This window comes from Eleginops maclovinus, chromosome 13, assembly GCF_036324505.1.
Source record: "Eleginops maclovinus isolate JMC-PN-2008 ecotype Puerto Natales chromosome 13, JC_Emac_rtc_rv5, whole genome shotgun sequence".
Lineage (NCBI taxonomy): Eukaryota > Metazoa > Chordata > Actinopteri > Perciformes > Eleginopidae > Eleginops > Eleginops maclovinus.
This window is the reverse complement of record NC_086361.1, coordinates 2230767-2248388: the sequence shown is the minus strand read 5'-3', so window position 1 is coordinate 2248388 and position 17622 is coordinate 2230767. Positions and strand designations below refer to the sequence as shown.

General features: G+C 40.8%; 2 protein-coding genes across 3 annotated transcripts in view; one reads left to right on the top strand and one right to left on the bottom strand.

Moving 5' to 3' along the window:
* mrps18b (mitochondrial ribosomal protein S18B) overlaps window positions 1–5983 on the bottom strand; it is a 6769-nt gene extending 786 nt beyond the window's left edge. Inside the window, exons 1-6 of the mRNA XM_063898827.1 lie at window positions 4858–5983; window positions 3265–3433; window positions 1792–1889; window positions 1639–1707; window positions 593–659; window positions 452–511 (exon numbers count right to left, since the gene is read on the bottom strand). Of these exons, the coding sequence (XP_063754897.1) occupies window positions 452–511; window positions 593–659; window positions 1639–1707; window positions 1792–1889; window positions 3265–3433; window positions 4858–4938 (544 nt within the window). The 5' untranslated portion in view covers window positions 4939–5983. The remainder of the gene's footprint in view (window positions 1–451; window positions 512–592; window positions 660–1638; window positions 1708–1791; window positions 1890–3264; window positions 3434–4857) is intronic.
* On the top strand, window positions 5427–17622 carry ppp1r10 (protein phosphatase 1, regulatory subunit 10). Of its 2 annotated transcripts, none has more exons than XM_063898786.1 (19): window positions 5427–5515; window positions 5690–5977; window positions 8936–9042; window positions 9137–9223; window positions 9665–9800; window positions 9887–9938; window positions 10024–10110; window positions 10279–10407; window positions 10492–10597; window positions 10712–10806; window positions 10891–11018; window positions 11476–11635; window positions 12240–12383; window positions 12459–12705; window positions 13740–13815; window positions 13905–14147; window positions 14553–14676; window positions 14758–15117; window positions 16582–17622. In XM_063898786.1, exons 3-19 carry the CDS (start codon window positions 8936–8938, stop codon window positions 16740–16742), a joined length of 2442 nt encoding a protein of 813 aa, XP_063754856.1. In that variant the 5' UTR covers window positions 5427–5515; window positions 5690–5977; the 3' UTR covers window positions 16743–17622. The 2 variants fall into 2 exon arrangements, with proteins under 2 accessions (XP_063754856.1, XP_063754855.1); XM_063898785.1 differs by having other exon boundaries at window positions 10709–10806.

The window sequence follows — 17622 nt, the reverse complement described above, 5'->3', positions numbered from 1 at the left end:
TTTTAATGGTGTCATACACTATGTTCAGTATCTAAATGTGAGAGTATTCTATATAAATCTGTATAATGTTTAGATACTCCTTTGAATATTATTAACTGAGAATAGTAGATTGGTTTCTTTTATTGAACAAAATAATTATAACAATCGCTGGTTGCAGTATTATATATTTAGTCATTCGTTTTTAAATACTCAACAAACTTACAGAAGCACAAGCATGGATAAAAACATTAAATGTTTTAATATGTAGCATTTTTTCTTCGAATCAGATATTTTAGAGGTTCTTTGCACACAATGGACAACAAGTGTGTAGGAGAGAAACTCCCTCTGGAGGGGACACAGGGATTTTAGCTTACAGACCATTTACATGCACCTACATGCAACATGTACATAGAACACACTGCAGCAAAGGGACAAAAAGCAGAATAGGGCCTCTAACTCTTATGTTACGTACCGTGATCTCTCGCTGTGCCAACGGCTGCAGTTAGCTTCTTCTGCTGACTCATACACACACCTGCAGACAGTCCACAAACACAAGATGAGCAGTCTGGAAGTCAACATGATTCAACACACACACACACTCACACTCACTCACCAGTGCGCGTGGGGTCATACAGCATTCCAGTCTGGGGACTGATGAACTGCTGCAGCAGCTTCACGTTCTGCAGAGGACACGTCCGGGTTAGCATACCATACGAGGAAAATTCATAATGCTATAAATGTTCAATTTAACTGATGTTGTTCATCCAACTTCACCAGGTAAAACCAATTAAGCTAGTAAATTGCAATATCAAAGTGTCCCTGAGATCTCAACACAAATTATCTCCACCAAATCTACATTATATACGCTGCATCTAAAATAAAAACACACACAAAAATACATTTCTATTGATGTTTCAGTCAGACAAATCAACATACTAGTTAGTCATTCATTTCTACAAACTTTACAGTAGCACAAACTAAAACTGTTTACTTTCTTGCTTATTTTATGTATTTATTTTCAAATGGAAATGTGCCAGTTCATTTCAGAGCAAACAATGTAGCCAGAGGCCCCAGATCAGAATAAACTAATTATATTCAAATGTGGTGGAGATAGCAGTCAAATGGAGCGTTTTGCTTTGAATTGTAATAAGAGTTATTTTAGTCTCTGTTTAGGTAGTCTGTGCCTCCCAGTGCTCAAAATCGCATTAGTATATATTATTGTACATTATATTACTTAGTGTGACAATAGTCAAGTGGGACCAAATGCCATCCTGAATTAAGTACCTCCCCCCACTCCTCCTGGCCTGTATAAGGTTGTTACACATAGTACATTTATTAATATGTTTTTATTTTATATTACTTTTTTCATTCTTATTTGACTTTCACTTCATTTGTAGTATTGTTATTTTTCTTTGTTTTTGGTTTGGAAGCACTTTGTGTTACCTTTCGGATATAAAACGTGCTATATAAATAGGTGCTTTGTATTGAAATATGTCAACAATTCAATTTCTACGCAAACAGATTAGGTAAACAATATGTAGTTATGTAAGAATTTGAAATACCAGACACTCAGACGTTGATGAGTGATGTATAACAGAACCCTACAATGTACCGTCAGTGCTTTCGTGTTTACTGTGCGGTGAGGACATGCTAACCCACCTGATGGTGGACGACGATGTTTGGATCCCGACACACTGGACACGGGTTTCCACACACCTTATCCCCTCTCTGCACAAACAGAACCTGGGGTAAGGTGATTTTACATGACACATTTGATACATGGATCCAATGGAAGATGGATTATAATATTACAATGCAGGTCTTGCGTGTCTTCTGTGGTGGGATGCCGCCCTTGTGGTTCCTCCTGTAGCCGGCCCACACTGGATTGGTTCCATACCTCTCAATGTACTCTGTCAGGGGGGAAGGAATATTGACAAGATAAGATGGAACTTTATTTATCCCCGTGGGGAAATTCAGGAGTTAAAGCAGCAACAGGGGAAGAGTGAAAAAAAAATACAAAAAACGAAACAAAAATTAAATGATATAGTTAGAAGATATCCCGGCAAAATGTTGATAACCTAAATGAACATATATGCATATTTGGATTGTTCAAAGTGCAGATCAAAGTCTGTAACAGCGTTGAAATATCAAGTAGAGTGCTGCTGTGAACCTGGAAATGTTGAGTACCCCAAAGTTTGATGTTTGAAATGTATAGTAGGGGTCTCCAGCACATAGAAACTGCCGGATGCTAACTTGCATATGTTCGGCAATTAGCATAAGTTGCGTTAATTAGCATTAATCACCACTATATCCTATGGGGACAATAGTTTATACATGGTTTGGCAATTTTGGAGTGGTTTGGGGGGTTATTGAGGAAGCTGAATGCATTTCTGACATTTTAGGCACAACAATTGCAGTTTTAAACAAAAAGTGGCCATATCTGTAATCTCTGTGGGCTGATTTTGATACATTTTGGGTCGATTTGGAAGATTTAGGGGACTCTGGATCCTTTGGATTGGACAGATTGCATATTTATTTGAATCATTGTCCACAGTAGAGATAATAATGTTCAACTTGTGCTCCCTATGGTCGCAAAACTACTCTTGGTAATCAAAATCAGCCCACAGAGAGTACAGATATGGCCACTCTCTGGTTAAAACTGCCGTTTTTGATCCTGAAAATGTCAGAAATTGATTCTTCATTTTGAACTATTGTCTATTTTCTGTGTGCAAATTTCCTAACATTTGCAAGTTAGCATACGGCAGTTTCTATGTGCTGGCGACGCCTACTATACATTTTTATCGTAAATGTTTGTGGTACTCAACATTTCTTGGTAAACAATGCTGCCAACTAGACGTCAAGGCTAAAAATCTAAATATATGATACAACAGTTGTTAGTCTTATTCAAGCGTCTTCCAATTTAATATATTCTACAAGATTACCGCTACAAAAAAAACAACCATCACTATCATATACATTTTGTGATGAAGAAGAAGACCACCAGCTGGATTTGTTTTTCTACTGTCCATATGCTGCAAGTCTGTGGTCTAAGATTCAAAATGTTCTGAAGCAACTCAATATTGGTTTTACATTTACACCTTTCAATATTTAATTTTGGTTTATGGGTGATAATAGTCCGCGGAATAAGTACAATTATTCTTATGGCTAAAACTTTTCTTTTAAATGCAAATCGCAACACAATTTATTTTAGAAAAACCTGTTGTTGTGCCCTTGTTTATGTCTCCGGCCTGTTAAAAAAAAAAGACACTGACTGCTTCCAGGTACCTTCACTCTCCAGATAATCCCAGGGTCTGTCCTTGAAGCGGTGCAGAGTGTCAGCAGCCTGAGCAGCAGCATCATTCTGGAGGGAAGCTGCTCGGCAGAAGAAGTGACTGGGGGGTGCAAATGGAGAGAGGGCCCCACATGATCTGACAGGGAGCCTCTGCAGACAGGACTGAAAGCAAGCGGAAAGCAGCTCATCATCATCATCATCATCATCATCATCATCATCATCATCATCATCATCACAACAAGCCTAAGAGCTCAGCCAAATGGTTATGGTTGCATGAAACCACTGACTGTGAATGTTTATTACTCAAAGACAAACTTTATCCACAACTCACGTCTTCATAGTATGTTCAGCTTCTCCCTCTCTATAAGCAGGAACAACTTGCACATACTGTACTTACACTGCCTCACAGCATATAGTTTAATTTCAATTTCAGGCAACTGTTTTTTTTTTATGTATATAGCACACTATGTTCAGTAGATTGGTAAAGTATAGAGTATAATATTTTAATCTGTATATTGTAAAATGTACTTTGGATATTGTTTTTTTACTGAGAATAGTATATTGTTGTTTTTCTGTTTATCTTGTTTTATTTATTATTCTTTATTTTAAATAACTTTGTAAGTCTTGTAGATTGACTGTCCATATGCTGCTGTGACAAAATAATTTCCCAATTTGGGATAAATAATGTATCTTTCCATCTATGTATCATATATTTGTCATATATATTTTCATACAGCTCTGGAAAAAATTAAGAAACCACTCCAAATTTTTCTTAAATCTCAACCTTGAATTCCAACAGAGAGAAATGTTGTAAGTAGTTTATAGAATAATAAATACAATAAAAAGCTTCATTTTACTCGAACACACACAAGTAGTAAAAACATACAAACTTATATTGCTGCAGTGGTCTCTTCATTTTTTCCAGACCTGTATATTGTCATACGGTTTTTTTTAATGCCTTATTCATCTTTAGTTTTAGCTGTTGTTTTTTGTAATATTTTCTTTTTTTTATGACTGTTATATATTTGACCTTCTCTTACAACTTATTTCCTTATGTTTAATATTTGCACCATCAAACATCCAAACAAATTCCTTGTAGGTGTACCTGGCAATAAACTCGATTCTAATTCAAAAGGGAATTGTATGTGGCAGATGCAATATAAAGGGCATAAGAGTGTAAACAAACCAAACCTAAACACACATATCAGTATGGTATAAAAAACAATTATACCAATTCGATAAATGATCACAGGTGAATTAAATAACCTGTTAACACGACACACATGGCTATCTTGTCTGACATTAAGCTGCGTTGACACTTGTTTTCAATGCAATAAATGATTTTTTGGTGCGGAATGTCCTTTGTTTTACAGAGTGGGTATTGTGCCGAAATTTTATCAAACTAAATAAACACAAGTGTCATTTACTGTAGCGGTACATGGTGCGTAAAATACTTTAGCTCACTGTGCGACGAGCGTTCAGCGTTTCATCTAGCGTTAACATATTCAAACCATATTACAAACAGCTCACAGAAATGTACATTAATCGGAAAATCTGTATATCATCTGTACAGTAGAATGCAATACCTGATATTGCCGTAATGGTTGTAAAATTGAAGGCGAAAGACGGCACAGAACCTTCGAGACGCTCGACAAGGAGGCAGCCATTTTTTTCTGTCACAGTTCCGGGTTGTAGGTTAAAGGTGAAAGATAAAGCTAGTTTGTAGTATTTTAAAGCGCACAATTTCATATAATGAAAATGGTATGATTCCTATGCATATTATTAATTACTATGTGGATATGTGTACATGCACATTCTGTCATTTTTATTGTAGTCTGTTGTGAATTAACAATATTACTAATATTATGAGTGACGCATGTGAGTATCAACTAAAAACCCGACAGACAAACCAGTCGCCATTTTGAACAAATATAATGAACTAAATATGTATACAATAAGATTACCGAAATCCAGCTTAATCAACAAAATGCGTTGAGGGTCTTTTATATCTACTATATGATATAAATATGCAATACTTTGGAGGTGAAACTGTGTAGGTAATTACAGAAATAGTATCCGTCACATGTGATACGCCATTCTGCCCTTGGCAGATCAGTGAAGGTCGGTTATCCACCATTTTGTTTCAGTGAACAAAAAGGAAACGTTGCTCGTGACGTAAAAAACGTCACTTGGTATAAAAGGCAAGTCCCTCCCGCCCGTGCTCATTCCTGGATTTGTTCAGAGGTAAGTGAAGTCAGAAAGACAGCAAGACTTATTTATAACATATTTTCCGTCTAAAATGCGATTTTTTTATTGAATGTTTTCAACAACCAACAGAGGACTTTGATAAAGACGAAGGACGATGAAGTTTGTCGAAAGAGTCGACATTGAATGTCTGTTTCTTTGTGTGTTTTGCAGGTTTGAATTTGCTTTGGCGAAGACTGATCCGTCGAGGACTTTGAACAACTCTACTCACATTCATATTTTTTTCTTCAAGTATTGGACATTTGATTACTATTTTTGCCTCAAGTTTGTTCCTGAAGGAAAGGCTAGCCTTTAGCTATTACAGCCCCACCCATAAGACGTATTTCAGTTGATATTAAAACCATGAAGGTTGACGATATAAACTTGATGAAATAAGAGATATAAGTGCCTGAAAAGCACACTCTAATACACCCGAAACGCTGAGGATCTATAGTGTCAATAGTAAGTTGATTTTGAAGTTAAATTGAATCGAGATTCATTTAAGTAAAACAAATAGAAAAATTACTTAGCGGTAGCTGGTTAGCCGGTACCGTAAGTTAGCTTGTTTTTGGCAAACAATTTGAATATAGACAATGTTATAGTATGAGCTCACACAGGAAAGTGGACGGAGGCACCAGGCTCCGTTTCTTTGTGTGTGAGACGGAATGGACGGGTTGTACAAAAACTAAATTGTCAGTATATTTATAAAATAACCATAAGCAATCTACTCATAAAGATTGCCGTAGGCATAGAAATTAAATTACTGCTTAATGAAGTCGGACTTTTAGCTTGCCAGGTTTGTTTAGTAGGGGCTGCTCCACGGAACGAACACCCACAGCAATCTATACATAAAGATTGCGTTAGCTTGAGGATTGTGGATATATTCTATGAAGCACTGTGTGTGCTGACATGTCGAAAACTAAAGCACAGGGACTCGGCAATCTGTGGATAAAGATTGCAGGATGAATCGAGCGAAGTGGTCTTTCGAAGCACAAACAGTCGGAATTGTCAAACATGGCGGATTGGTTGTGGTTTGCTTTTCGTCTTCGGACAGCTCCGGGGGATGGCGGTGTTGTCGGAGCAACATTTGGGAGTTCTCTCGTTTAACAAAACCGAAATGCAGAGAAGGTTCAGGCAGATTTTTTTTCATCGCATTGGCGGGTTCAGTAAATATCTGGTCGTCGCCGACTTGTTTTCCTTCACACCAGCTCGGGTTTGCCAGAGATAGAGCCATTGTTGCTTGTGCCGGCATTGGGTTGTCGTGGAAGTGGTTAACTGAGGGAGGCTGTGATAGCCGCCCCTCCCCCTCTGACAGGAGTAGGCCTGTTTTAGATATGACACATGACAGCTTAAGCGCATGCCTTTTATAGGCTGCTTCAACTGCCCTTATATAACCGAGGGCGTCTTACATTGTTATTTGATTTATTCAGTGTCCCTATGATGAGTGTTCCTTAGTCATAGTTCAGTCTGTTGTTGAGCCACCTTAAAGAAAATATAGCAAGTCTTATTTTTTTCTAGAAGAGTGGTTTGTTTACAATAATTTACCAGTGATATATATCTGAACACCCCAGTATGACACAAATAATGTTCTTTCCCCACTGAAGCAGGGCCATGTTTAAAACTGATTTTGTTATGTGACAACTGTGACATTTACAGGAATTGGGTAATTTGCAGTGTTGTGGAGGTCTGAGACTATATAAAACTTCTACTACAGTTACACGGGTAAGACCTAACTGATTCCTCACATCATGACATTTCCAATTAATTGAATTCCGTCCGAAATTCAGGTTCTTTATACGAGTGGACAAATTGGCAGGATGACGGTTTCATTAGAAAACGTATGAAACCTGCGAAAAATATGTGCATGCTTTATATGACCCAAGCAATTAACTCATAAAGCAATTTGTTTATATTTAATAAGACCCCTTTTGGTAGAATAATTGTTTAATGCTTTTAATTCAAGATATTCATAAAGACAAATTAACCCTTTGTTGGCTGTCTGTTTTGATCACTTTGGACTTTTCAAAGATTAAAAGTAGACAGATTTAAATAATAACACATCGAACACCTTTTATTCATTAGTTTGTTTCCAGTCAGGTTAACGTATGACTATTTGTGACTCTTGTCATGTGATATTGCACTAACTATTCTATTAATTTGTAATGCATTTCTCTATTGTCCACAGTCAGTACAGTCTCAGTGTGATCATAAGGTGTCCTGTAGGTGGCCGATAGTGTCCTGCTGGCAGTGATGTCCTTAAACACCCCTGAGGATATAACGTAGTCATTTTACAGTTTTAAAGCATTTCATTCTTCATACAGTTTTTTTATTCATTGGGTTGTATAATCTGAATTATTCTTGAATTGTTTTGGTCATTTCATCTGATTTCCTCAGTAGGGTTTTATACTGAAGATGTTTCTATTACCATTGTTTTTATTTGACTTGCAGTTTTTGCACAAATGTGTATGATTGTGACAGGGTGTGGTATTAAAAATGTGATCAATCATTACCGGTAACATTTCTTTCATTAAGTCATATCTTTGGATATTTTTGTTCTAACAAAACTTTCTACTTTATGGTATTCTTTGTGTCTGAAACATTGATTTAATATTTAATTTTAAAAATCATAGTTAAAGCTATTAATCACATATTAATAATTTACTTTACGATTAGGGAATCAGTGTTCCATTTAGTAATACGTTAAATAAAACAGGTGGATTTGCAGTGAACGTGTAACATTTTGTAAGTCTGTAACATGCAGCTGTGTTCTGTGGTTGCTGCTGCCTCTTAAAGAGTCTGAACTGGAATAAACAATGTTGCGTCACTCTATAATGAGACCAGTGTCCTCTACATGTCTGTCCTGCAAGTCCCAGAGAGGGGACACTGCTCATCTGGTGAACCATGTGGAGTTCGGGGCTGCAGGAGCAACATGGAGCAGGAGGATATGCTGTAGTAGTATGTATGTGGCCATGATACCAGACCAGACCATGTTTATTTCTTCTGGTCTGATGTTCAAATGATTCGCCGGATAGTGGGTCAGACTGTTTGGCAGAGTGAGAAATGTTCCAGTTGTTCAGAGTGTTAAGCATCAGTGTGTTGCACCCTGTTGTTGGAGGGACTTTGAAAAGACCAGGTTTGTGGTGTTGAAGTGATTCAGTCTCCGTGGTGAGGGGACTGCTGTCGCTGTTGGCCTTAGAGGTTGTGTGACTGCCTTGTTGGAAACTATTTGGAACGAACAGTCCTGATTCTTAAAGATAGGCTGGGTGTGTTGTTGTGATGTGGAGCTCCCCTGTCCATTTGGCAAGCATAAAGTCCTTTCTAAATCAACCCATCCATAGCTTCCAAATATTTGCTGTTCATAAAGAAACCATAATGCACCCATGCCATGTGTATTAATGATTGGATGTGTGTTTTTCAAAGATGGCAGGGGGACCTGTGGATCCCAGGGAGATCCTAAAGGGTGTGGAGTCTCTACTTGGGAAGGATGGAGAGCTACGAAGTCTGGAGGGAGTCCCCAAGGTGTACAGGTGAGCAACAGGAAGTAGCTGTGACACAACCTTGTGCCTCAATTGAATCCTCTTCCACTCATGATATCTTAACACACGCTTCTTTTTCATGCAGCCTGATGAAAGCTTCTACCAAGATGGTCAGTAGGTGTATGTACCTGAGCATCCTGCTGCAGACCAAATCTCACGACATCCTCAACAGGTAAACCTGGCTTCCACTCTGTATGCTGTATATCGCATGTGTCCTTTGTAATATTAACACGGGTGGGTAAAAGTTTGAAAGGTTTCCATTTAATTAACTGTCGACTCTTAAAAAAGTTTAAAAAAGGTAAACTCAAAATCCTCTTACTAGCTTTTTCCAGAGTTTTAGAGTGTTTATGTAATATCTGAATAAATTGTACTTCGGTAAACATTCATTAACTTATAAGAAACAGGAAGTTTTAGGATCTAAATTGACTACATTTTTGGTTTATTGAGTCAGTTTGTTACTTTTTTAAACACAGTTGTATATAGGGTATTTTTATAGCTTCCAATGGGTCAAATGATCTGCTTAATAACAGTACTAATACCATTAATGTAATAAAGAATGTCCTTTTTATGATTTTGTGCTGGGATAGCAACAATCTGTTCCCTCTTCCATCAGGTTTATCAGAGTCGGGGGCTACAGGATGCTCAATGCCTGGCTCACCTACTCTAAAACCACCAACAACACCCCTGTGCTGCAGCTCATCCTGCTCACCCTGCAGAAGCTCCCCCTCAAGGTGGACCACCTCAAACAGGTAGGTGTCGGGCAGTAGTAATGTCTGCAGGAATCTGTAGAACTGTAGTCTCTAACTTCCTGTTTGTGCCTTTTTTCCCCCACCAGAATAACACCGCAAAGCTGGTGAAGCAGCTGAGCAAGTCAGGAGAAACAGAAGGTCAGTTTGCTTTGAGAATGAAAACCATCCTGATATATCAGTAGTGTGTATTATTTGTACTAATCAACCTGTCCGTCCCCCTTAGAGCTGAGGAAGCTGGCGACCGTGCTTGTGGACGGCTGGATGGCTACGATCCGCTCCCAGAGTGTGTCCAGCAATAACTCTCCTGCAGGTACACACCCTTCATTTACCTGTGCTCACCATGACTCCTATCTGATATTACCCTAATCAGGTGGGAGAATACTCAGGTCTTGTACTGAAGTAAAAGTAGAAGTACTCAGATCCTGTACTTGAGTAAATGTGCTTTGTTACTTAGCACCACTGATCCTTTCTCTTGCAGATAAGAAGAAGAAGAAAGAAGAGGGCAAGGTGGCAGTGAAGGAGGTGAAGGAAAAGATTGTGGAGGAGGAGAAGAAGAAGGAGAAACCCAAAGCTCATGCTCCCAGCCACACCAAGATCCGCTCCATAGGTAAACCCGACGATGAGTTCGGATGATGTTGTTTTCGTTTTCTACGTTCTGTCTGAGGGATTAAATGTGTTGTGTGTTGTGTAGGACTGGAAATAGACACCCTCAACCCGGCCCCGGCTAAGAAGACGCCCATCGCCCTTCAGCTGGGGGACAAGTACAACATCAAGCCCCCTGTCCTCAAGAGGCCAAGGTACTGCCCCCCCCCCCATATCTGCTTGTCTGCTGTGTGATCGTGCAGCTGGCTCCTTGCTGCCATCCGGTGGCGGATCAGAGCACTGACATGTTTCTTTTTGTGCTTCAGCAGTGGTCCAACAGATGCCCCGCCTCTGGAAAAAAAATACAAACCCTTAACCATCAACTCGGCCAAAGAGATCAAAATCAAGATCATTCCAGCTCAACGTACGTTCATACACACATTTTAAATGATATATTAAAGAGTGATGTAGCAAGCTGTGCTCACTGTCTCCTGTTTCCCTCCTGCAGCCATGGAGTGCACAGGGTTCCTGGATGCTCTGAACTCTGCTCCAGTTCCCGGGATCAAAATCAAGAAGAAGAAATCTGCTCCGACCAGTCCTAGTAGCACCAAGGCCGTGTCCCCCACATCTAACAAGGTACGCACCTACTGTCAGTCCAACACATACTAAGGACCATTTTCTATCATTTAATGTTAATCTTTTACGGTCTTGTGAGTTCAAAACATCCTCCAAATGTATATATATATATATATTATTTTATTATTATCATTTTTTTGTTATTAACTTTTTATTGAAATGTTGTGTCAAACATTCTTACAGCAAACTGTATGACCTTAATCTGTTCATAGTCCTTTTCAGCATATAACAGATAAGAAAAAATCAAATACAAGGACATGAACAATGAACAATTAGGGAGTAGTCACTTCTTTGTAGAGTTAAGAATCTGTGAAAACAAAATCAGGCCTTCAGGGCATACTGTGAGTCCACTTGTCTCAGAATGAAGTCAATTTATATATATTTTCATGATTTGAATTTAGATTTTATTATTTTAGTTTGTTTCTGAGGTTCTGATTGTCCCTCTCTTTGTTCTCAGGCAAACCCCTTTGACAGCAAACCCTCTGTGTACTCGTCCTCTTCGACTAAACCCTCCTCCCCTGAAGGAGCTACCTCCATCACTCCTGCTGATGAGAACCAGGAGCCGGATCGGCCTGGGACCCCCGTGCCCATGGAGGAGGCCGAGGCCTGTGACAACGGTCAGTCCTCACACACACTCACATGATTTGAGATATTTTTGATGTTTTTCTATAGTTTAATTCAAAGGTCCAAAAGGTTCAGAGAGCTTTATGTCACATGCGCAGTAGCTACAGCAGGGGGGTCCAAACCTTTTCACTGAGGGCCACATATAGAAAATCCTACGAAGGGCTAAGTCACAGCTCTCCACGGGGGTTCATTTATTTATATATTTCAAACAAAATTCAACTTTAAAAAAAAGGTTCAACTTTAATCGACTGAATTTATTTGAAAAGTGGCCTTATTAACACATGAATACTCCGGTGTTATTTATTTGTCAACATATATATTTAAAAAGTACAAGATAAGACAAGCACAAGTTTCAGGTGTGGGCCATATTCCATTATTCTTTTAGAATTTGCTGAGGGGCCGATTCAAAATGGACCCCGGGCTGAGTTTGGACACCCCTGAGCTACAGTGTAGATATGAAATGAGAAACTAAACTGCCAGGCTCCTCCAGCAATGCAACATGAATATATACAGGACATCAAACTAAACAAAAGGACTTGTGAAGGATTAATCCAGAATGAGGGTGTGCTAACTGTTACTGTGTCTTATTGTTTGCAGGGGAGAAGCCTAATGCTCTGGCAGAACCTCGGGGGGAGGAGGAGAGTCTGACCAAGAAGGGCAAGAAGAAGAAGACAGTCCACTGGGCGGAGGAGGAGCAGCTCAAACACTACTTCTACTTTGACCTGGACGAGACGGAGAGAGGTACAGCGTGTGCTTGGAGTGGTGATCGCTGTGTTTAAAGCAGGACACAAATATTAACCTCTTTCTCACTCACAGTCAACGTCAACAAGATCAAGGACTTCGGCGAGGCCGCCAAACGGGAGCTGATGATGGACAGGCAGACGTTCGAGATGGCCCGGCGCCTCTCCCACGACACCATGGAGGAGAGGGTCCCTTGGTCCCCGCCCAGGCCCCTGGCGCTGACGGGCTGCCTGGTTAGCCAAGGGGCCAACAGCACAGAGAAAATGTCCCAGAGAGACAGAGAGATGGGCATCCTGCAGGAGATCTTCCTCACCAAAGAGAGGTAGGAAGCCAGGCCGGATGCTTCTTGGCTCTATTTTAAAAATATGGGTACCACTTTACAATAAGACTACCCTTATAAAGGATTGATAAAGGGTTTATAATTAGGTTATACTTTAGGTTGTAAACACTTTATTAATCATGAAGAACCATTTATAAAACTGTTAGAACATAGATTTCATACATCAACACAGGCTCACTATTTGGCAGGATGACTTAAGCCGTGGCTACACTGGACCCGCAACTGAAGCGCAGCGCGTGTTGAGCGCCTGTTGAGCGCACGTTGCAACAATAGATTCCATTGTTATCAATGAAAGTGGCTACACCAGACGTGAGAGCAGCGCGTGAGTGCTCCGCTAGCGCCGTGCAGATTTGCTAAAATAGACCTCCATAGTCTTCTATTTATATTTTTTTGCATGGGGGTGTGCGCGACCCTTTTTACAGAGAAATGGGTCATAACATAGGTCTGTATTTTTTTTTATTCAACTACCAGTATACAGGAAATGAATAAATGTTTCCTTTCACCGGAGACTCTGATAGACAAGTTGCCATGGAGATATCTGTTGTCGTCAAAATTCATTTGCCAAATTATTCAGCCTACTGATCTGATTCTCCCCCCCACCCCATCCACCTTGATGTTTTGTTTATCTCTTGTCTTATAAAAGCTTATTAATGATTTATAAAGTGTTCACAACCTCATTAATAAATGAATTACAAACTATTCGTAAACCCTTTTCCTAAGTATATTGGACTGTGTTTCTGTAATATGTAGGATGACCTTATATATAACGCATCTCTAATTTCATTTCATTTTTGTTATACCTGTGTTATTTACATTCTCAGTTTTATTGTTGGGTATATATTGGATCTGAGACCTTATAAATGTTGTGACCCCTTGATAAATAAACCGTTCAGCACTATTGGATGGAAAGGGGAATGTGAGAAAATACCTAATTAAGAATAGAAGGAAGAAGAAGAAGAAGAACAGTCAGGGGGGAGCTGCAGTGTTAATAATTTCCATCTTTTTCTGATCACTAGCGTGCCGGACAGTCCACATGAACCAGACCCCGAGCCGTATGAACCCATGCCCCCCCGAATCATCCCACTGGATGAGGTTAGTATACTCAAAAATATTTAAACACACACCCTCTGTCTCATTAGCCTCATTGTGTAATGTGTGTGTGATGCTGTGTCCCCCCGCAGGACTCATCCTCGATGGATGATGGCTACCAGGAGCCCATGGACACCCAGTCGGGCTCCCTGGCCCCGGGCGAGAGCTCAAAGCTGCCGCCTGTCCTCGCCAACCTCATGGGTAACCTGGGCAACATGGGCAACCTAGGCAACATGAGTAACCTGGGCAACAGCTCCCGCAGTCCGCAGACAAACCCCGTCAGCAACCCTGTGGCCCCCACTGTCAACGTGCAGGAGCTGCTCACCTCCATCATGGTGAGACCAGTCAGCAGGAGAATAATTCATATGTTATTTGACAGTCCTGATTTCCTGTTTTTAACGCGCTAATCAAAATAGTCAATATGTAGACTGGGGGCGTCAAACTCATTTTAGTTCAGGGGCCCTCTGTAGCCAGATGTGATCTCAAGTGGGCTGGACCAGTAAAATAATAGCAGCATAATAACTTATAGATGACCATGACTCCAAATCGTTCCGTGGTTTTAGTGCAAAAATGTCCACATTTAATCAACTATCAAAACAAAACATCAGCCTGACATTTTTAAAGAAAAATATTATCCCTCAATTTATCATTTACATATTACAACGTACAGATCAGTGTGTCTACAAAAACATTTAGTCTCCCCTATCTGGAACTGAACCATTTATTGTGTGTGTCATCAGGGAGCCTCTGGTAACCAGTCGACTGAAGACCTGATCAAGCAGCCCAACTTCTCCGACAAGATCAAACAGCTGCTGGGCTCCCTGCAGCAGACCCAGAACCAGAACCCCAACGGACCTCCACCAGGTAAACCCCCCATCTAATCTTGCGGTCCCATGATGCTTTGCTTCTTCTGTGACTCATTATTCTCTCTCTCTCTCTCTGTAGTCAACCCAGGGCTGCTGGGCCACGGTCCGGGCATGAACAACATGAACATGCACATACCCATGCCCATGAATGGCGGATACCCCCCCAACAACCCCCCCGGCGCTCCTCGCTTCAACCACCCTCCGCCCCCGCACAACCATGGCCCGCCTTTCAACAGCGGCGGGGGCCCGCGCATGATGGGGCCGCCGCCGGGCCAGGGCCGGGGAGACAACGGCAACTACTGGGGAGACGACTCCATGAGGGGAGGGCCGCACAGAGGCGGCCCCTTCCACAGAGGAGGACGGGGCCGAGGGGGGGGCGAGCCGGGCTTCAGGGGCCGGGGACGAGGGGGGCCCAGAGGAGGACACAACAACATGAATGGTATGTGGGACAATATATGTGTGTATATATATATATATTTATGTATTCAAACAATAACCTTTATGGACATTTAATTTTCTCTCATACAAAAACATAAAAATGAAAAACCTCCTCCAAAACCAAATTTAGTAAACCAATAAACAAGAAAAACATGCAAAATCAAAGAATTATATAAAACACATAAGAAAAAACAATGTCCTTTTTTCTTTACAGAAATGAAGCAAAGTCCTTGCTTCAAAAATATTATCCAAAACGGCTGAAATCTTTCTATTTTTCATCAGGAAAAAATACTTGTGTTTCCTGATGAAAAATAGAAACATTTCCATCTTCTTAAAAATGGAAATCCAGTCTTTTATTGTTTATTGATATAAGGGTGCTTCCCTCCACATAGCCTTTTTAAAAAAGTATATATATATTAGGCCTGCCCCCAAGTGGTCGACTAATCGTTAGTCGGCGGAAAAAACATTCGTGGACTTTTTCATACGTCTCTTAGTCAAAGGAAAAAAAAAATCTGCGCCCTGCATGTGCTATGACGCGTCAGCCGGAAACCTCCTCAGACTTCCTTCCGAGCTGTGCCTGGTCCTTCAGTTGTTTTATCGGGCAGGATATCCAAAGTGCGATCCTTCTGAGCCTGTAAGGGACGAGCCCCAAGAGGTGACATGCAAACTCAGCTGGAAAAAAGGTTCCCCCGAATCAACGCCATCATAACAAAACACAGAGCTTTATTATCCCCGACAAGTTGTGTTCCTTCCTCAGACTCAGAGGAAAACAGCAGCAGTGGGTCAGGCAGTAGCCTAGCTTTGTATCAACATATATAAACATACAATATATAATCATTCTGAGCTCAGAACACGATCAATCCAAGCTTTCATTTCAGGATCAGGGCAGAATGTGGGGAGCGATTTTTGCCGATGAGCATGTTTGTTGCTGTATCCAGTGTAGTATTTATTGGGTTGTTATATACAGATATAAATTAGAGAAACTAGAAACTCAATGTTCAGTTTGTGTGCTCGCTGCTTGTTCACACACACATTAAGAATCCTTACCGGAGGTTCTGCTGTTTGTACCGCTGCTGGGCAGACCGCTCCGTCCGTGCGGTGCGCTGTGACTCTCATGTGCTTTCTACGTGTACAGTTTAATTTCTATTTCAACGGTTAATTATTACAGTTTTATTGAAGCACAACGTACCGTGCTGTTATAATAACGTTCTTCATCAGCCTTTGAAACTGAAACCAAAATGTCATTATGATGTATTTTGTTTTATAAATCATAATGTGTCATACACGTGAGACGATTAGTCGACTAATCGCCTGACTTGACGACGATTAGTCGACTAGAAAAATCTTTATTTGAGGGCAGCCTTAATATATATAATAATAATAATATTTCCTGAAGGTGGTGCTCCACAGTTTGGAGAAGTGTGTGTCTGTTAGACGCTAACGCTGTTCTGTCCCCCCCCATCAGACATGTCCAAGAGGCCCGTGTGTCGTCACTTCATGATGAAGGGCAGCTGCCGGTACGAGAGCAACTGCGCTTTCTACCACCCCGGCGTCAACGGACCCCCACTGCCCCCCAACCATCCCGCCAACAACCAACACAACCAGCACCCGCAGCACGGACACTAGCCTGGGAAAAATCTGTTGCCCCCCCCCGGAGGAGCCATTCATTGATCAAACTGCAGCTCTGTGAGAGCAGAGAGACTGATCCTGCAGGGAATCTGTGTCACTCACTCACTGACGCGCTGTGTTTTTACCGGCATCATTTTAACAGCGAGGCCGAAACGAGCCCCCACGCCTGAGCATTATGGGAGCTGCTTCACTTCAGCAACACGGAAATGGGAGTGTCCTAAGCTTTTCATACGACTGAATTACCTTCTCATTGTGGCTGTTGTACTGTGTACCTGACATTGCTTCATGTTCCCTTCATGGGTCGGGTTTGTACAGACGTCGGCAAGTTTTACCTTCCTATGTGATTCAGAAAAATTCTGGTAGCACTTTAAAAAGAAAAAAGGCCAATAGAATTTAGACACAGTCATGATTCCTTAAAGAAGGAAGAACTGCACGGAGTCACAACTGGTTTTTAAATTTTCAAATGCTGACCTGTGAGACTCATTCCAGCATTGAAGGTGATGAGAAGAAGAGCAGCGTGTGTGTGTTATCGAACTTTCCTCTGTCAGAGTGTCAGATGGATGTGTGTGTGGCGTGAGAATCATGAGCTCCTAACATGAAGGCTACTGTCAGTGTTATCTGTGGGTCAGATATATGGAATGTTTTCTGTGAAAACTTTGACCTTTGTGTCTCTTGTGGGACGGTAAGAATGTAATTGTTCTTGTTGCTCCTCCCCACCCTCTTTGTTTTCTATTTTATTTTGATGCAATCTTGAGACCTTTGACCCTTTTTAAAGATGGGTTCATTAGGAAATGGTTGTATGAATACACATTCATACACTGTCTCATTTCAGTTGAATTTTTTTGTACACAGTGTATTGATTAAACATCCAAACATA

Excerpts from the sequence above, each read along its gene's own strand:
- ppp1r10 (XM_063898785.1), top strand. The coding sequence starts at position 8,936 with ATGGCAGGGGGACCTGTGGATCCCAGGGAGATCCTAAAGGGTGTGGAG. Across the intron at positions 10,111-10,278 it reads CAGCAATAACTCTCCTGCAG|ATAAGAAGAAGAAGAAAGAA; the intron begins GTACACACCCTT and ends TTTCTCTTGCAG. Across the intron at positions 14,148-14,552 it reads AGCTGCTCACCTCCATCATG|GGAGCCTCTGGTAACCAGTC; the intron begins GTGAGACCAGTC and ends GTGTGTCATCAG.